Source organism: Hemibagrus wyckioides, linkage group LG06, assembly GCF_019097595.1.
Source record: "Hemibagrus wyckioides isolate EC202008001 linkage group LG06, SWU_Hwy_1.0, whole genome shotgun sequence".
NCBI classification, from domain to species: Eukaryota; Metazoa; Chordata; class Actinopteri; order Siluriformes; family Bagridae; genus Hemibagrus; species Hemibagrus wyckioides.
Genome location: NC_080715.1, coordinates 8,731,880 through 8,752,577, shown reverse-complemented (window position 1 = coordinate 8,752,577; position 20,698 = coordinate 8,731,880). Strand labels below are relative to the sequence as shown.

The following is a 20,698-nucleotide window of genomic DNA, read 5'->3' as shown; positions in this document are numbered from 1 at the left end:
CAAACACCATCATTAACCTGAATTATAACCCACATTATCCATCAAACACCATCACTAACCCGCATTATAACCCACATTATCCATCAAACACCATCATTAACCCACATTATCCATCAAACACCATCATTAACCTGCATTATAACCCACATTATCCATCAAACACCATGAGACTCCTGTATTAACCCACATTATCCATCAAACACCATGAGACTCCTGTATTAACCCACATTATCCATCAAACACCATGAGACTCCTGTATTAACCCACATTATCCATCAAACACCATGAGACTCCTGTATTAACCCACATTATCCATCAAACACCATGAGACTCCTGTATTAACCCACATTATCCATCAAACACCATGAGACTCCTGTATTAACCCACATTATCCATCAAATACCTCATTAACCCACATTATCCATCAAACACCATCACTAACCTGCATTATAACCCACATTATCCATGAAACACCATCATTAACCTGCATTATAACCCACATTATCCATCAAACACCATGAGACTCCTGTATTAACCCACATTATCCATCAAACACCATCATTAACCCGCACTATAACCCAGATTATCCATCAAACACCATGAGACTCCTGTATTAACCCACATTATCCATCAAATACCTCATTAACCCACATTATCCATCAAACACCATCACTAACCTGCATTATAACCCACATTATCCATGAAACACCATCATTAACCTGCATTATAACCCACATTATCCATCAAACACCATGAGACTCCTGTATTAACCCACATTATCCATCAAATACCTCATTAACCCACATTATCCATCAAACACCATCATTAACCCACATTATCCATTAAACACCATCATGGGGTTTTGTGTTTTGAACATTTTTTTAAAGGACTCACCTGTCATGTCGAAGTGCTCTCATATCCACATAGACAGTGGTGGGATCAGGACCAGCTGTACCCTGCATGAGAAGACTGGAATTAGTCTGGAAAATAAACTCTTTACCATGACACGGAGATCTGAAGGACCAGATCCCATAACTTCCATCTTTCAGGACGAAGTGTTTAAGATCATTTTTAACTTGATTACAACACAGTATATTATATCAATACAATATACTGCACAGTTTAATACTGACATTTCTTCAATTAATTGATATTCTGGAAACACTTCAAGATCTGCTGAAAATTAAAAAAAAAGACAATTTCAGGGGTGGTAATAAATATTTCCCTGAAATGAAGTGCATGAAGTGCAATATTTGTTAAGCCTAATAATAATTTTCAACATTGACTCGTTTTAGTTTTAAAGTCTTAAGTACCAGATGATAAAAGTGGGATATAAATGGATGCTATTTTAAACCAGATCGGGTCCTTCAGGAATTTTTTGATCCCTTACTCCTTACAGGAAAAATGCTGCAGAAAAGGAGAGGGTTATACCAGCCTTGACTACAAGAAGATGATAATTTTTCCATCTTTAGCTACTCTAAACAGCTATACAGTCTATGTTAGTGGCATCCACAGTGAAAAGCCCCGACTAGTGTATTGTTCCCCGGCCGCAGCAGCAACAGCAAAATAAAAAAGCAGGCTCAGGCTACACATTTTCAAATACAGAGTTTAACATGCCTTTAGTGGCGTCCTGTCTGAGGAATCCATATGACCTCCTTAAGGAAGGTTTAGTACTTCATTAAGTGAAAGATCTAAGAGCAGCTTCATCGATCGTTATCCTATTGGCTGTTAGAAGAAGAACTAATCCATAAGGCACTGTGTTGTAATGAAATTTCCTTTTGGGAACAAACATCGGTGAACGGAGCATGCTTACTATTTTAAAGCCTGTTCTGTTTTTATATAGACCACAGCCTGTCTGAATTCAGAGGGTGTGTTTATATTAACTCATACGTAATCGTTCATATAGTACGTCCACAGGAGGAGTCTCGGGTGTCAGCGCAAGACAGAGGAGTTTGTGCTATCAAGGTTCTTAGTTCTCTCGTGATGCATGACAATTCTGTTTTGATTCATTAACTTCAAGAGAGAGAATAAAGGACAGATGAGTGACTTAACACAACAGGAAAAAAAGTAAGGGATAACAGGAACTAACTTGCCTCTCGGACGTTCCTGAACATTAAATGTAAATATAAATAGTTATATACACCAATCAAGCATAACATTATGAGCACTGACAGGTGAAGTGAATAAGACTGATGATCTCCTCATCATGGCACCTGTTAGTGGGTGGGATATATTAGGTCAACATTTTGTCCTCAAAGTTGATGTGTTAGAAGCAGGAAAAATGGACAAGCGTAAGGATTTGAGCGAGTTTGATGAAGGGCCAAATTGTGATGGCTAGACCACTGGATCAGAGCATCTCCAAAACTGCAGCTCTTGTGGGGTGTTCCCGGTCTGCAGTGGTCAGTATCTATCAAAAGTGGTCCAAGGAAGGAACAGTGGTGAACCGACGACAGGGTCATGGACGGTCAAGGCTCATTGATGCACGTGGGGAGAGAAGGCTGGCCCGTGTGATCCGATCCAACAGACGAGCTACTGTTGCTCAAACTGCTAATCTGATAGAAAGGTGTCAGAATACACAGTGCAATACACCCTGTGAACCACCGAAAGTACCAACAATGGGCATGTGAGCATCAGAACTCAGCCACGGAGCAATGGAAGAAGTTGGCCTGGTCTGATGAATCACATTTTCTTTTGGCATCAAAAGAGAGATGAACGCAATATTAGGCAGGTGGTCATAATGTTATGGCTGATCGGTGTATATAAAGTACAAGTGTCTGGTAATAAATATAATATTGTAATCGGTTGCAAATCTCTGTGGTATAAGTGCTGTAACACATTTGGTTATCAGGTAAATATTCCACATCCTGATGGTAACCTGTCACACAACAGCATGGTCTATCTACTGATACGTCAATTGTTCGATGTAGCGAATACGCAGAGCGTTGCAGCTGACCAGGGCATGTTATAAACAGTATTTGAACAGGGTTAGAAATAAAAGACTGCAGCATGAACAAAACAAAAGTTGCTTTATAAGCAGCCCAAGCACTTATACGATCAGTGATTGATAGTACAGGCCATAACCAGGGCTCTAACGGAGGTAATCTTTGTAAGTTATGGTCAAATTATCTACCCTTAACCCATACACTACTGTATATGGCCAAAAGTTTGTGGACGCTTGCATCACAATGCCCCTGTGCACAAGGTGAGCTCTATGAAGACATTACAGAGGAAAACTTCACAGAGCCCTGACTCTGACTCAACCCCACTAACCTCTCATCACGGATCCTGAGGACCAAACCAGAGGAGTCTCTACCTTCAGGCAATCTGAACAAGGCCACTTGAGCGAGTCATTTCTACCTCCCACATAGGCATTCGCAAATCAAGCTATTTATAATAAATCAAATCTTTCCACAGCGTATAGTTTCTGTTTACACTGTATACACTCTCAATTCTATTCACATTACATTCTCTACAGTCTACAATACTTTAAGATCCTTCATTATATTCTATTTTTATCATCTCTTAGTTAGTTTGTTATTGGTTCTCTTCCTTGGTGCCATTTTGGATGAGGAACTACGGAAAAGCATTCGCATTACATCACACACGATACCGATATCAGTGTCTGGTCTCACTGATGCTCTTGTGGTTGAACGAGCACAAATCTCCACAACCTCGCTCCAACCATCTTCCCAGAAGAGACAACGGAGCTTATTATACGAGTGTGATCATCAGGCGTCCACAAACTTTCGGCCAGATAGTAAATCATCTTGCTGGGATATGCTGGGATAAATGTATAGATTATCAGTGTGTCACTGCTACCATGAAAATCAATAAATAAATAATCGAAGGGAACGCACAGGATAATACTTCCATGATGTTATGATGTTACACTGTTCAGATAAAATGGTCATCATCGGTATTTTGCATCATATAAAGCAGAAAAGAAACTTAATTCTATTGTGTCTGGGAAAATAAATGTTTATAGTAGAGGATTTTGAAGCCACTGCCAAGATGAACAGCACAACTCATGGCAACTCCTATTAAAAAAATAAATAAATAAATAAATAAATAAAAAAAAAATAAAAAAAAATAAACCCCAATCAGGATTCATCAAACCTGTGCCACTAAAACTACCATTTTTTTTTGTTTTGTTTTTTAAACTTCATATCTAACAAGACTTCATATCTACTTTATAAAAAATATTATTAAAAATAATCGATATCTACCCGGAGCTTGAATTAATTCTATACACGTGGCATCAGTATTAATTACACAGACACAGACAACACATCAGAGATCAGAAGTAAAGAAGGGCTGTACGAGACCACAGACAGCGTAAAGCAGCTTCCTGTGACATGCAAATAAGCTACGCGGAAAATGTTTGCCCGCCACACGATTGCCCCCCACACAAACACACAGACGATCAGAGACGCACAATCAGAGAAGCACAAATAATAAGCAGACTGTGTACACTCTTCCCCTCTATACACTGTACCTGATCAGCCAGGTTGCCCAGTCTGTTGGGCTGACGGAGTGGGACGGATGCACACACACACACACACACACACACACACATATACAACCCACAGACACACATCAAACCCAAAAACACACAAAACCCCACAGAGGGACACACAGTGTAAGGAAAAAAAAAGAAAAAGAAATGAGAACACAGACATGATGCTGAGAAATCAATCATTCATTTCAGCTTGTTTCTGGTCTGAAAATACAATTAAAATAAATGTGTAAAAAAAAAAAACATAACATTAATAATTATCAGTATAATAACAAGAATCAAGTTATTCAGTAGGAAATATGTAAATGCAAAAGTAATGGCACCCCCCCTCCTCACCTGAAGGCAGATGGCCACGTTGACCCTGCAGCCGAAGGTGGTGCTGACGGCTCGAGGCGACAGGCCCAGATCCTTAAAGATCTTGGAGAAAGACTGGGTGAGAGCGATGCGAGGTCTCTCCTCGGCCACCACCATGCAGGTTCGCACGCACGACAGGTTGATGTTTCGTAACTGATGACATGCACAAACGGGGGACAAAAGTCAAGGTGGCTTGACAACATTTTATTGATTTTAGACATATTTTTAAAAAATGTTATTTGGTCAATTAATTCTATTTAAAGGTTATATCTTTGTTGTTTTTTTGTATACTTATTATTAGTTAGTCTATGTTTATATGTGACACTACAAAAAATAAATCTACATGGTATAGATAGATAGATAGATAGATAGATAGATAGATAGATAGATAGATAGATAGATAACAGGTCACACTGTCAATTCACCCAAAATAATCCCGGCAAATCTAACCTGAAATCCTTTATGACGTTTGCTGTCACTTTTTTCCAAATTATTAATAATATCAGAACAAAGCAAATCAGGCCTCATTAAGAGCCATTAACCATCTTGAATTGTATTGTAAATTAATTTCTAACCAAAAGGCAGGAAGGCAGGAACTATGAGTGTATATGAGGAGTGTGTGTGTGTGTGTCAGAGAGAAAGAGAGAGAGAGAGAGAGGTGTACTGACCCTCAGTGCTTCAGTCTGAGAGCCCAGGCCTTTAGTGCACATCTCCATCACTGAATATGAGCAGAAGGTGACGCGGACTTTAAACTGACTCACAGCCGAGAGCCACACGGACACATTACTCTCCAACTCCAGAGGAGGAACCAGAACAGACTGGTGTCCTGAATATACACTGCACACACACACACACACACACACACACATAAACACACAAACACACACACACACACACACACAGAGCCGTTCAGAATAATGTCCAAAATCATAAAAATGATGATGATTATTATTATTATTATTATTATTACTATTATATTTGACCACTATGATAACTATAATATCTTTGATATTAATCTGATATTAATCTGTTAAGGTTCTTGAACTGTTAAACTACAGCTTCTGATTAATATTCTTTTTAAAGAAAACCAAGAGCGCTGACATTTCCTCTGCTTAAATTTAACTGACCATTTAATATTACCATCAACGTTCATTAACAGTTACTCCTTGCTCAATTGCAGTTCTCTCCAAAATCAGATCGTGGGAAACAGTTCCGCTCATTCTTTTATTTAAAAAACAACTACAAAAGAGTCTAAGCCTACGTGGTCCTAAGCAACGCAACAGAAAAACATACACCTTCACACCCCGGGGATCACGAGTTAGATCCCAACTCTGAGACTATGCTCCCACGGACTACACTGTCTCACTCGCTGTTTCTAATCATAGTGAATCATGGGTGTGTGTGTGTGTGTGAGAGTGCGTGTGTGTTATTCCTGTAACCCAGCATTGTGAAATTGTCCTTTGTTAAAAGCGCTATAGAACAGAAACAAAATTAAATTGAATTGTGTGTGTGTGTGTGTGTGTGTGTTATTCCTGTAACCCAGCATTGTGAAATTGTCCTTTGTTAAAAGCGCTATAGAACAGAAACAAAATTTAATTGAATTGTGTGTGTGTGTGTGTGTGTTATTCCTGTAACCCAGCATTGTGAAATTGTCCTTTGTTAAAAGCGCTATAGAACAGAAACAAAATTTAATTGAATTGTGTGTGTGTGTGTGTTATTCCTGTAACCCAGCATTGTGAAATTGTCCTTTGTTAAAAGCGCTATAGAACAGAAACAAAATTAAATTGAATTGTGTGTGTGTGTGTGTGGGTGTGTGTGTGTTATTCCTGTAATCCAGCATTGTGAAATTGTCCTTTGTTAAAAGCGCTATAGAACAGAAACAAAATTTAATTGAATTGTGTGTGTGTGTTATTCCTGTATTGCTGCTTTGTGGCAATGTCCTTTCTTAAAAGCACTAAATAAAAGAAATAGAATTGAATCGAATTGTGTGTGTGTGTGTGTGTGTGTTTTTGATCCAATCCTGACCTGCAGAGGCACCAGAGAGCGAAGCCGAGGCCGCAGTATGGGTCCAAGCAGATGGCGATCTGTCGCGATGGATACAACTCACACTGCAGCTTTATGGAGCGACACAAGGCACTGGTGGCAGTGTGAGACATCTGGGAGAAAAACCCAGGAGACTTTAGATTTATAAACAACTTCACGTGTCTTAAACACTAGCTATAAAACACGCCACACTATCGACCATCCCTCCTTAATCCTGCAGGTCCCTGCATGTCCAAACGATGCTTCCTTCTGTACTCCACAGTACACTAGTCCATACCTACTGCAGGACCAAACACACACCACTCTAATAAACTCTAATAAAGTTCGAGTTACTCCAGCTTCGTGATGGATGGATAGTGTAATGGGATCATTTATTACAAAACTAAACAAAAAAAACCCTCACCATTCCTCAAACAAAGGAAAACGTGACTCTCAAACAAACAGATAAATAAATAAAAAGAAAAATATGAGCCATCAAACTTCACAAATAAATACAATCCCATTCTACTAACACAAACTCCATTGTATACAAAATGCATTGCTTTATTCCTGTGTTCTTTGCGGATTCTTTTGGATTGCTTTTCTCACAAAGGTCTCAAAATAAATGTGATTCCTTTGAAAAGTAAGTAAAACATTCATTTAATGAACTAGTATAGCCGTGCTGCAGATTTTCTCACGAATTCAGAAAATACACCGATAGCGCCATCTGCTGTTACAGGAAAGAAAGTTGCTTAGCTGTGCTTTTTGTGAGAAAATCAAGGCAATTAAATACATAAATAAATAAATAAATAAATAAATAAATAAATAAATAAATAAATAAATAAATAAATAAATATCTCAAAATAAAAAAAAACATAAGAAAGAATTGTTTATTTGCATTGGATTTTGTATTTGGTCAGAGACTGGTCAAATGGATTGCAATTATTTGTGAAATATGACATGCATCTTCTCTCAAATTGCTTGTTTGTATTTTCAGATCGGCTTCTGTTCGTTTGAGAGTCGAGTTTTCCTTTGCAAAGGAGATTTTGTTGTTTAGCTTTAGCACAAGTGGATCTCTGTACTGTGATACCTTCACTCCAGCGAGTATGCCTGTAGTGGACACACTGAAGTCCAGGTACGCGAGCATCTCCGGCGTTGGCGGCTTGTAGATCTGTGCGAGTTTCTTCCTGGGCAGATCATCTGGAGAAAAAAAATCTATCCTTCAAAATAATTCATATGGAATAAGTCTATATATATATATATATATATATATATATATATATATCCCTGAAGAACGTATAATAAATATTGACCATGAACAGATTATTATGAATAAAGTGCAGATGTGTACAGCTGCAGTCTATATACAGTCAAGGGCATAAGTTTACATTCCCTTTTTGCTGAATCTGCACTATATTAATCATTTCAAATAAATAAGAGGTATTTTATAAATTTTGCTTTTGATTTCCCGCAGTTGATTTCCTTTTTTTTCCCTTGAATAAACTATTCGACATAGCTGATGTTGCACAAGTTCAAAAGTTTACATCCCCTTGGATCTTAGTCCTGTGTTGTAAACTGAATGATGATCGACTGTATTTATGCTTTGGGAAAGTTCTTCATGAGCCACTTGTTTGTCCTGAGCAATTAAACTCATGTAAACTTCAAGGATGGAAACATATGACCTCAGATGTTTGCTATGCATAAGCCCAGTACAGGGTGTGTGTGTGTGTGTTGAGTTCAGGAAAAGTCCAGGATCTGTGTGTTCTCCTGATGGAGTCCGTTGTTCGGTTCACTGAGGTCAAATATGTCAGTATTCACATAGATAAAATTCTCTAGAAGTCAGAATCAGCTTAGTTAATTTTCTTTTTCTTGTGCAGGATTTAATTAATTAATTTATTATTTTAAATAACCTCGGAGATGTCCATATTTCTCTTTTGAGAATCAGATATCAGATATATTAGTAGGATTGTTAGGATTAGTATGATATAGTTATAGAGATATAGAGAGCTGTTTTGATGTTTTTCTTCTCTAGGAATTTGATCCTTGAGGAGAGAAGAGTCTAAAATTTTCTTCCTTTTATTGTCTCAGGGTGTATTTTTTCCTGCTACTGTTACCTCTGGTTTGCTGATTAGCGACATCCCCGGATTGTCCGGATTTCTTTTATGATAAAGTCTATTGTTACAAGACTGAATCTAAACTACATTGAACTGAATTGGATTAAATGTAGTCTCTGAATAAGATACACTACATTGCCAAAAGTTTTGGAACACCCCTCCAAATCGAGCACATTTGATAAATACTTGAAGCCGGGATCCTCTACCACTGTATATGGGCGCATTGCAGATGAAATGTAAATGCCAATTGCCTCTGTAATAGCTTTGGTACTGTCTGCTCTCACATTTAAAGGCTGCTTAAAAGCTGCAGGGATTAGTTGTTGCACTACTATAGTCTTTTTCTGCTTAACTCCGGTGACTGACACAGCTGGATGATGTCGTCTGAAATGTGTTAGCGTAGCGGTGGTGTTTCCACTCACGTGCCGTACAGCTGCCTTACAACGCCGTTATCATCCTATCTACGACTCGCTCTCCTTTACTGCCTTACTTCACAGGAAACCCGAAACTTTCGCACTACGGATTTAAAACAAGCAGGTGGGTCTTCGAGCTCTTGTGTGTTGTCTGAACTTGCCATTGCCTTGTTTTGGATTGGTGTGTAGCAGATCTCGTTTTCTGCTATTTAGCATTGCATTATCACATGTGCTCTCTTCTGGGTGCCTGTGACTGAGTGCATTCGTCTGAACTGTGACGCCTGTACCGTGACGGTTCGGGACGAATACGTGCACCGTTACACCCCTAATGTCTAAACATCCAAGCAGTGCAAAAGTCTCCAGTTATGTCTGTGGTATGAATATCAATGCGTTTCGATATTAACTTCTCACGCCTGCACATACCACAATTTCTCTGAATCAGCTCTGAATACGACTCATCCAGAAATTTAACACTGGTCTCTGTACCTGTGTCCAGTACCATCGGCCACGTCTTCACATCCACGGCAGCTGAGGCTTCTTTAGATTTCAGGAGCTTCATTATTGCTTGTGTGGTCAGGATGCAAACTGACTTACTGACCTGCAAACACACACACACACACACACAGAGGTTATGATGCTACGTTCACAAATACATCGACTCACAGCGACAAACTGACCAGAGATCAGTGATTTGCAATGAGACCTGGAGACTCCGACGACTAGACGTGTTTGTGTCCAGCGACAAAGGAGCTTGGAACAAAGGACTTGGTGAAGCCAACTATTAATAATAGGAGTAATGACAGTAGAGGGACTCTGTTACTATGGGAACCAGTTTCACACCTACTGGAGACTTTACAGGTTAAAGACTGGAGACGTTCAAGAAATAAATTATACGTGTGAATGAAGCATCGATAACTGGCTAGCCTCATTAAGCAACACACTGACCATATCCAACTCCAAAATAAATGAATAAAGCATGCTGAACTGCTAAACTGTGCTAATTATTACGTTGTTTATTGCAGTGTTATTACTAGCATGCAGTCACTTTTAACTCCTTAACTATGGAAGTGACATTGTTACTATGGTCTGATTTTTACCTCAACGATCATCTTGACGGTGGGGAGCGTCGTAGCCAGGTTCTGTGGGTGGGGGGGGCGCACTGTTACTGGAACACAGCCCGCGTACAGACAGCCGTAAAATGTAGCTATCAGGTCGATGCCTGTGGTAAAGCAGAGACATTTCACTCAGCTGATATTACTACTCAAGATTGTGTTACCTAAATACAGCATGGTTCATTATTAAATATGGGATGTTAGCACGCACACACACACACACACACAGACACACACACACACACACACAGACACACGCACACACACACAGACACACGCACACACACAGTCCGAAGGGCTTTACAGCTCATTACATATTTAATATATCTATTTCCACCACAGTGTAAGTGAATGTGAATAAGAAATTTTACTGCCTTGACAGTGTAAACATTTGTCTACATATTTTGTGGGTTACAAAATAAAATCTAAAATTAATAAATGAAATATAATCTAAAAAAAAAACCCCTCTCATTTCAAAGCTGTTAAAATGGTGTAAAAAAATATAAAAAATAATAATAATAAAACAACAACAACAATAATAATAATATAAATAATATACAATAATGATAATAATAATAATAATAATAATAATTAATAAAATATTTAAAAAATTAATTAAAAAAGAAATACAAATATTTTTTAAAAAAACCATCATATCAGAACTTTTTCTAAGCTCAGTGTGAACCTATGACGTATAAAAATCAAGTAAAAATTAATCAGACACTTTTTTAGGGAAAACACAATTTCCGAATAACCTGGTTTTATAAGTATGCACATTCTTCTATAATAGGGGGCGGGTCTGTGCTCAGCATCAACCAATCACATTCCTGATTTAATCATTAATATATTTACAGCCATCATTAATATATTTATATCTATATCTACGTAAAAACGGCAGGAAAAAGGTGACAGAGTGTAGAATATTATTATAGGCATCCAGAGTTTCATACTCGCTAGCACAGACAAACACGATGATTTTGACTGTCTCTTACCGGGCGGGTAAACAAGTGCGACATGATCGCCTGCGTTCAGTCTTCCACGCTCCATGAGAGCTACAGCGACACGTTCAGCACGCTTATGGAGCTGCACACAGGATGCACTGCTTGCCACGGCACCCTGAAACACACACACACACACACACACACGTTACCCCCGGGTACATTCACAGGTGCGTTCAGCATTCAGCGTTCGTTCTCTCAGCATTCAGCAAACGTGTACACTTATGTACCTTGGCGTTGAGCAGAAGGAACAGCGGGTGATCGGGCGTGGCCTGAGCTCTCCACTGCAGAACATCCTGAATGTACAGAAACTGCAAGTGCACACAACACACAACCAGGTTAGCATGTTAGCACTACTCAGACTGTAAGAGTGGAGACGTTAATGTCAGCTAAGGTTTCCTTGAATTTGCACACTTCCATGTTAGTGATGAAACTTTAAAACCAGAAAACTGATAGTAAAGTGCTAAAAAGTGAGTCTGAGTCAATGGATTTAAATCTTATTGAATTGCAGGAATGTAAAGGAGCTTGAGCAGGGTGTTGGGTGTTATATTATTGGGTAAGAAGGTGTGTGTGTGTGTGTGTGTGTGTGTGTGTGTGTGTATCTTACGTGCCTGATCATGATCCTCCAACTGAGTGACGTCTCTCCCACAAGCCTGGGCGATTCGCTTCCCAGCAACCAGGTTCCCCACAATCATAGAGGCGGGACCCACCTCTAACAGGGGGGCGGAGCAAATAAGGGCGGGGTAAATACGTGAAAGGAAAAACAGGGGCAGGGCAAATAGATGAGTAGAGGGGACAGACAAATTAAACTCTGAATCAGGTACAAAGTATTAGTACAGGGATGTGATGAAACACACACACACACACACACAGGTGTGTACCTGGTTGCTTCTGGCGGGGTTTGGGCAGGTTGGTAATGCAGGTGTGAGGACTCATGAGCACGGTGCAGGGGTGCAGAGCTCCCTCCAGGAAACGCTGCTTCGTCTCAGACACATGAATCCCACCGAGAGCTGCTTTGGGGAGTGTGTTAGCGGGAACCAGCGCCAGGCAGTACACACCCACCTGATGGATGCTGTCTATCGCCTGACACACACACACACACAACACTCAGGAGAAAGCTCAGAAGAACACACTCAAACACACAGTGTGATAAAATAGAGAACGTGTGTGTGTATGTGTGTGGGTTACCTGCAGCACTCGGCTCATCCACTGAAAGCTGTCCTCCTCAGATGCGTCTGGTCTTTGTTCTGCTACCACCACGATCCTCTCATCATGGAGCACACACACAGAGAACACAGCAATCCTAAACACACACACACACACGCAAAGTGTTCAGTAGATTGTCACAGCGATACACAGAGAATGATTTAAATATTTATATCGCTCACCGTCCTCTGTAGACGAACTTCATCGGCTCCACTGCCAGTGCAGTCGCCACTACATCATCGGCGTTATGTCTCCGCCCACTGACCACCATCAGCCCATCCATCTTCCCTACAACGAACAGCAGGTCATCCTGGCAACGGCACACAAACACAAAAACAGTTACAAAACTGGACTCTGGGCACAAGGCAGGGGACACCATGGATGGAGTGTCAGTCTATTATAGGTCACAATCACACACACACACAAACTAAAAAAGAATTGAATATCTACAGAACAAACACACATCATGTTCATTATATCAGCTGATATCAGAGCCTCCTGTTGGTCCAGCAGCAGGATCCTGCGCTCTCATTACCATGGCCCGGGTTCGATTCCCAGGCAGGGCCCTAACACAGCCACCGAAGAGTTAACTTAATGACAGGGCTGCATCAGGAAGGGCATCTGGTGTATAACCTAAATCAAATCGAAACATGCAGACCGGATGATCCGCTGTGGCGACTCCGAACAGGGAGCAGCCGAAAGAACAACAACAACAACAACAACATATCTAACATATTGATCTCAGCAGTATGATGGGATACTCTTCAGCGTATTTACTGCTGCGTTGATATTAGAACCCAAACTGCTAACTTGAACTGACCGGTCCGATGAAGCCGAGCAGCGAGGTGCGAGTGAAAGGTCGATCGCTAACGGGAGAGCCAGTCGTTGTCACGGGAATCGTCTAGAGGCAAAAAAAAAACAAAACAGAGATGTTACCAAATGCTTCATTTAAACACAGTAAAGCTAAAACATACAGATTCATATTCACTGTACAGTGTACACTAACTACATATAACAAATAATGATGGATTAAACTCTACACAGCGTGTTCAATAAAAATAATAAGAGATTACTGAAAATAGTTAATTACTGATAAAGATAAACACATAAATATACTATACTTATATTTATTCAGTGTCTTTTTCCTGCATCTAAAGACACAGGACTCCTTTAGCCACAATGTTAATGAACATATTTCAATTAGGAATAAAAACTACAACAACATTTCTGGCATTTGGCAGATGCCCTTATCCAGAGGGACCGACATTTTATACAACTGAGGGTTAAGGGCCTTGCTCAAGGGCCCAGCAGTGGCAGTATGGTGGATCTGGGATTTGAACTCATAACCTTCTGAGTAATAGTCCAACACCTTAAACAGTAAGCTACCACATCCCCTACAATATGGATTAGCGGACATCCATCACTCCAGTTTCTGACCCATATATCGTACACTGGGTCACAGGGAACCTGGCCATTGCAGGGGACGGCAGGGGACACTCTAGATGGGGTGCTCTCTCTCTCTCTCTCACACACACACACACAACAGACAATTTAGAGATGCTAATCAGCCTACAGTGCATGTCTTTGGACCAGGGGAGGAAACCAGAGCACCCAGAGAAAACCCTTAAAGCACAGACAGAACATCGAAACTCTGTGCATGCAGGGTGAAGGCGGGAATCGAACCCCCACAGTGATATTTAACACTCTGTTATTCATGAGCTGAGACGTAATAACTCCATGGTGCAGGTGAGAGGCGTGTCCTCACCTCAAACACGTTCTTGGTGATGCCGGGCAAGCCGAAGTAGGACACGCCTGTAGTGCAGGAGCTCACGCAGATCTCACCAACCTCGTCTGTCTTGCAGAGGTACGGTGTTCCTTCTGGTCGCACCACACACACCAGTGCTGACACACACACACACACATCATATGATCACATTAGTGCTACAACCTATGAGATTCAACTGCTGAACCTTTAACAAGATCCATTTGAAAGGTGTACACACACACACACAAATATATATAAATAACATCTCTGACTCACCTCCAGGCATCACTTGTCCTACATCCTGCAGTGTGAGTACAGCCAGTTTCTCCTCCGTGTCCACTCGGATCACACCATGACTCAGACTGCTCATGGAGAGAACCGCTTTACCAGGTGGAGGGACTCCCATTTCCGGAGGCCTGAGATTAAATAAAACACACACACACACACACAATGAGTTATATCACTGGGTAATATACACCGATCAGGCATAACATTATGAGCACTGACAGGTGAAGTGAATGAGACTGATGATCTCCTCATCATGGCACCTGTTAGTGGGTGGGATATATTAGGCAGCAAGTGAACATTTTGTCCTCAGTGTTGATGTGTTAGAAGCAGGAAAAATGTATACTACAATACCTACAATAAACATACGGTAATTATTGGTGGTGTGTGTATGTAGTGGGAAGTTGGAAGGGTTAGATATTGGTGTATTTATAATCATGTCAAAGAAAGGTCCTTATAAGGATGTGTGTGTGTGTGTGTGTGTGTGTACCTGCGGATGGCGACAGTCAGAGCCTCGGCTGAGCTGGCACAGGGACAAATCACCTCAGGCCTCAAACCTCGAGCCTGAAACACGTTCAAGAAAGCATCGCAGGAGGAGATCGACCCTGCACACACACACACACACACATACACACACACACACACACACACACACACACACACACACATACCTTACTCATTTAATTCTGCATATACTTTGTATATGTGTGTGTATGTATGTGTGTGAGTGTGTGAGTGTGTGTGTGTTTGTTTGTGTGTGTACTCACAAGGATTGGCTCCATCTGCCACAATCAGCATGCGTAATGAGCTCAGACTGACGTCTCTCTGATCTCTCTGAGATAGCAGTGACCAGTGCATGTCCCTCGATTTCACCACGGCAACGCGTGCTGCCCGGCAACAACACCACACACACACACACACACATACACATGTCAGTACTATAAAGCACACAAAAAATATAGTATATCTGTCACATACACTCATTACACACCCCAATAACACACACAATCCTCAATAACTGTGTGAATACAAACACACACACTCACACACACACACACACACACACACACATACTGATTGATCCTGACCTTTATAGGTATGTACTTTTTGGATCCAGCTCAAAGGGTTGACCTTCATCAGGGAATATGGGATGCTGATCACGTGCATCCGGTTCATCATACTCTACGACATATCACCATGGTTACCGTCGCCAAGGATACAAATAAACAGAGTATTGATAAGAGGTTCACGTTTGAACTTAATGTAGTTATACATAAATCAACATGTGTGTACCTGTGTATGTGTGTATGCATGCAGTGTGGAGGATCACACAATCCTGGGCATGTATGAACTCATGTACGTATTTTTTGGTGTCTGGGAGAAACACTGAGCTGTGCTAATAGATGAAACTCTCTAGATGTTAACTTACCTCTAATTTTACATGCACACTTTCATAGTCACTAGAATGACACTAGTGTTTATGACATTTGTGTGTGTGTGTGTTTAAGAATGTAGGAGGTGCAGGGGTGTGTACTCACAGTGAGAACGCCGTGCCAAAGACCTGCATCACGCTTAAAGTCCAGAACATTAGTGATGGTTTCACCTACAGAGAGAGAGAGAGAGAGGGAGAGGGAGAGAGAGAGAGAGAGATAATACAATAATTTAATACATTGTTTTAAATAAAAAAAAACAATTTATTATTCTTTTTCTTTTCCTTTATTTACTGTTATTACTTGTTTATTAATTTGCTATGGCAACCTTGTTAAAACAGTCACGCCTTTAAAGCACACTCTGAACCTGAACTTGAGAAAGAGCGAGACAGGGAAAGAGACAGGGAAAGTGAGATGGACAGAAAGACATATAGAGAGTGACAGAGTGAGAAACAGAGAGAGAGAGTGAGAGAGAGAGACAGAGAGAGCTGTTAGCAGTTATTTATGGGATCCTGTGACAAGATTAAATTGACTAGAGCTGTCATCACATTGTGTGTGTGTGTGTGTGTGTGTGTCAGTGTGAATGTGTTTCTGAGAAAGAGAGAGAGACTTAGAGAGAAAAGAGAGAAATATATATATAAATAGAGAGAGAGAGAGAGAGAGAGAGAGAGAGAGAAAGAAAGAAAGATATTATATATAGCAGTTATTTATGGGATCCTGTGACAAGATTAAATTGACTAGAGCTGTCATCACATTGTGTGTGTGTGTGTGTGTGTGTCAGTGTGAATGTGTTTCTGAGAAAGAGAGAGAGACTTAGAGAGAAAAGAGATAAATATATATATAAATAGAGAGAGAGAGAGAGAGTGAGAGAGAGAGAGAGAGAGAGAGAGAGAGAGAAAGAAAGAAAGAAAGAAAGAAAGAAAGAAAGAAAGAAAGAAAGATATTATATATAGCAGTTATTTATGGGATCCTGTGAAAAAATGAAATTGACTAGAGCTGTCATCAAGTGTGTGTGTGTGTTTGTGTATGTGTGTGTGTGTGTGTGTGTGTGTGTGTGTGAGAGAGAGAGAGAGAGAGAGAGAGAGAGAGAGAAAGAGAGACAGATAGAAAGAGATAGAAAGAGAAAGAGAGAGAGAGACAAAGAGAGAGAGAGAGAGAGAGAGAGAGAGATACTAGTAACTACAGTTTAAGTACACTTATAGAACAAATACATGGCATTGAGTCCATGTTATCCACACACACACACACACACGCACACACACACTCACCCTCGGTGTACCCGCAGGCCTGTGTCAGTGCATGGCAGTGAGCCAACATGGCAGCGTGGGACACGGTGATGCCCATCGTACTGCCTTCCTTACTCGTCTTATACTGCAAACACAGAATACACACTTTCACACACAGTGTCATTTCCAGAGACGTGTACTATTTATACCGAGGAGCACTGAAGATGTTCTGGTCCATCATGGTGGTATAACACCTTCCTCACACACTCTTAGGTCTAAATCCTTAAAGAATGATATATTTAATCAACTAGCTTACAAGCAGTGGTGTTGTAGTGACTCGTTATTTTTAATGTGGAAAATAAAACATACAAATTTCCGTTCTGGATTGATGTCCGCTCAAAATAAAGACAGTTTTCTAGAGCTAAGGATTCAGACATACACTATATTGCCAAAAGTATTCGCTCACCCATCCAAATAATCAGAATCAGGTGTTCCAATCACTTCCATGGCCACAGGTGTATAAAATCAAGCACCTAGGCATGCAGACTGTTTTTACAAACATTTGTGAAAGAATGGGTCGCTCTCAGGAGCTCAGTGAATTCCAGCGTGGAACTGTGATAGGATGCCACCTGTGCAACAAATCCAGTCGTGAAATTTCCTCGCTCCTAAATATTCCACAGTCAACTGTCAGCTGTATTATAAGAACGTGGAAGTGTTTGGGAACGACAGCAACTCAGCCACGAAGTGGTAGGCCACGTAAACTGATGGAGCGGGGTCAGCGGATGCTGAGGTGCATAGTGTGAAGAGATCGCCGACTTTCTGCAGAGTCAATCGCTACAGACCTCCAAACTTCATGTGGCCTTCAGATTAGCTCAAGAACAGTGCGCAGAGAGCTTCATGGAATGGGTTTCCATGGCCGAGCAGCTGCATCCAAGCCATACATCACCAAGTGCAATGCAAAGCGTCGGATGCAGTGGTGTAAAGCACGCCGCCACTGGACTCTAGAGCAGTGGAGACGCGTTCTCTGGAGTGATGAATCGCGCTTCTCCATCTGGCAATCTGATGGACGAGTCTGGGTTTGGCGGTTGCCAGGAGAACGGTACTTGTCTGACTGCATTGTGCCAAGTGTAAAGTTTGGTGGAGGGGGGATTATGGTGTGGGGTTGTTTTTCAGGAGCTGGGCTTGGCCCCTTAGCTCCAGTGAAAGGAACTCTGAATGCTTCAGCATACCAAGACATTTTGGACAATTCCATGCTCCCAACTTTGTGGGAACAGTTTGGAGCTGGCCCCTTCCTCTTCCAACATGACTGTGCACCAGTGCACAAAGCAAGGTCCATAAAGACATGGATGACAGAGTCTGGTGTGGATGAACTTGACTGGCCTGCACAGAGTCCTGACCTCAACCCGATAGAACACCTTTGGGATGAATTAGAGCAGAGACTGAGAGCCAGGCCTTCTCGTCCAACATCAGTGTGTGACCTCACAAATGCGCTTCTGGAAGAATGGTCAAAAATTCCCATAAGCACACTCCTAAACCTTGTGGACAGCCTTCCCAGAAGAGTTGAAGCTGTTATAGCTGCAAAGGGTGGACTGACGTCATATTGAACCCTATGGATTAGGAATGGGATGTCACTTAAGTTCATATGCGAGTCAAGGCAGGTGAGCGAATACTTTTGGCAATATAGTGTATCAATATTGGGGAAAATTATGTTATTTTAGAGGTTTTATTTAGAGCCAAAGATTTATATATATCAATATTGGAGGATTTATGTTATTTTGGGGGTTTTATCTAGAGCCAAAGATTCAGATATTGCTATATTGGCAAAAATGATGTCATTTTGGAGGCTTTATCTATAGCCAAAGATTCAGGTATATCCATATTGGGGGATTTATGTTATTTCGGAGGTTTTATCTAGAACCAAAGATTTTTAGAGAGTAAATTGTGTTATTTCTGGGGGTTTTATGTTAGTATCTTCATTACTTTATAAAATAAAGAATCTACCGTTACAATAAAAATAATTAAAATGGCATTAAATCCTATTCCTGGATCTCTGCTATTACTCTGCATTTATAAAAATACAATATCTCCAAAACCCTACAGTGCAGCACACAGGAAGTGTTGAACAAGCGGCATGACACAGTGGCGCTAAACTGGTATAAATAATTATCTCACACACACACACGCACACACACTTACCTCAATGTAGGCTGTCTCATTGCTGCTGTCTCTGATTGGAGGATTCCAGTCTTTAGGGGGTTTCACAACATGTTTCCCATCGGTAACAAACCAGAGCAAACGAGGCCAACCTACACACACACACACACACACACACAACTGTTTAAAGCTCTAATAAATCATTTAAAAATAATTTACAAATAGCACTGGACACAAATGACAGAGTGCATGAACTGGCCAGCAGGAGGTGGTAATACCACACGCACACATATTCACACTCATTCATATACAGAGGCAACGTGAATTAGTCATTTTATTTTATCTACTGTCTTTTGGAAGTGCAGATTAAACTAGAGAACCCAGAGGAAACCCGGACAGAGCAGTGAGAACATGTTCATCTCTTCAGACAGCACAAGCAGATGTGGAAGCATTGTTGAACAGAGCAAGAGATTCAGGACTCCAAGCAGAGTGCCAATATATATGAGCATTTCAGAATGCTGTTAAATGATGAATGAAGAGGTTTATTCTAAATTTTCAAGAATGACTGAAATAATTCTGAACCATTGTGGATAAATGGAACTGTGAATTCATTACTCCAGCTGGGTTGAAATGAATAAGAATGATTCTGAATCACTGAGAATGATTATGAGTGACTGAGCATGATTCTACATGACTCAAGATGATTCTAAATGACTCAAGATGATTCTGAATGACGCAGAATGATCTTGAATCTTTGAATCTTAGGATGATTCGAAATGACTCAGAATGAATCTAATTGACCCAAGATGCTTCTGAATGATTTAGCATGATTCTAAATGATTCAAAATGATTCTGAATGATTCAGCATGATTCTAAATGACTCGAGATGATTCAAAATGACTCAAGGTGATTCTGAACGACTCTGCATGAATGTAAATGACTCAAAATAATTCTGAACGACTCTGCATGAATCTAAATGACTCAAAATAATTCTGAATGATTCAGCATGATTCTAAATGACTCAAAATGATTCTGAATGACTCAGATAGATTCCAAATGGCTCAAGATGATTCTGAACGACTCTGGATGAATCTAAATGACTCAAG

General features: G+C 40.6%; 1 protein-coding gene across 6 annotated transcripts in view; it reads right to left on the bottom strand.

Moving 5' to 3' along the window:
* The window catches only part of dip2a (disco-interacting protein 2 homolog A), a 143,296-nt gene that overhangs the window by 18,879 nt on the left and 103,719 nt on the right, over positions 1–20,698 (bottom strand). For 4 of the 6 annotated variants that reach the window (XM_058391403.1, XM_058391404.1, XM_058391406.1 and 1 more), the window contains 23 exons: positions 19,635–19,744; positions 17,481–17,583; positions 16,321–16,385; positions 15,871–15,964; positions 15,550–15,669; positions 15,273–15,387; positions 14,774–14,913; positions 14,498–14,634; positions 13,553–13,633; positions 12,915–13,042; positions 12,715–12,829; positions 12,408–12,609; positions 12,138–12,238; positions 11,757–11,837; positions 11,521–11,644; positions 10,514–10,635; positions 9,903–10,014; positions 7,983–8,092; positions 6,896–7,026; positions 5,539–5,707; positions 4,853–5,023; positions 4,496–4,525; positions 895–956 (listed from right to left, as the gene is read on the bottom strand). In XM_058391403.1, the coding sequence (XP_058247386.1) occupies positions 895–956; positions 4,496–4,525; positions 4,853–5,023; positions 5,539–5,707; positions 6,896–7,026; positions 7,983–8,092; positions 9,903–10,014; positions 10,514–10,635; positions 11,521–11,644; positions 11,757–11,837; positions 12,138–12,238; positions 12,408–12,609; positions 12,715–12,829; positions 12,915–13,042; positions 13,553–13,633; positions 14,498–14,634; positions 14,774–14,913; positions 15,273–15,387; positions 15,550–15,669; positions 15,871–15,964; positions 16,321–16,385; positions 17,481–17,583; positions 19,635–19,744 (2,623 nt within the window). The remainder of the gene's footprint in view (positions 1–894; positions 957–4,495; positions 4,526–4,852; positions 5,024–5,538; positions 5,708–6,895; positions 7,027–7,982; positions 8,093–9,902; positions 10,015–10,513; positions 10,636–11,520; positions 11,645–11,756; positions 11,838–12,137; positions 12,239–12,407; positions 12,610–12,714; positions 12,830–12,914; positions 13,043–13,552; positions 13,634–14,497; positions 14,635–14,773; positions 14,914–15,272; positions 15,388–15,549; positions 15,670–15,870; positions 15,965–16,320; positions 16,386–17,480; positions 17,584–19,634; positions 19,745–20,698) is intronic. The other 2 variants (XR_009204700.1, XM_058391405.1) reach the window with 2 other exon arrangements.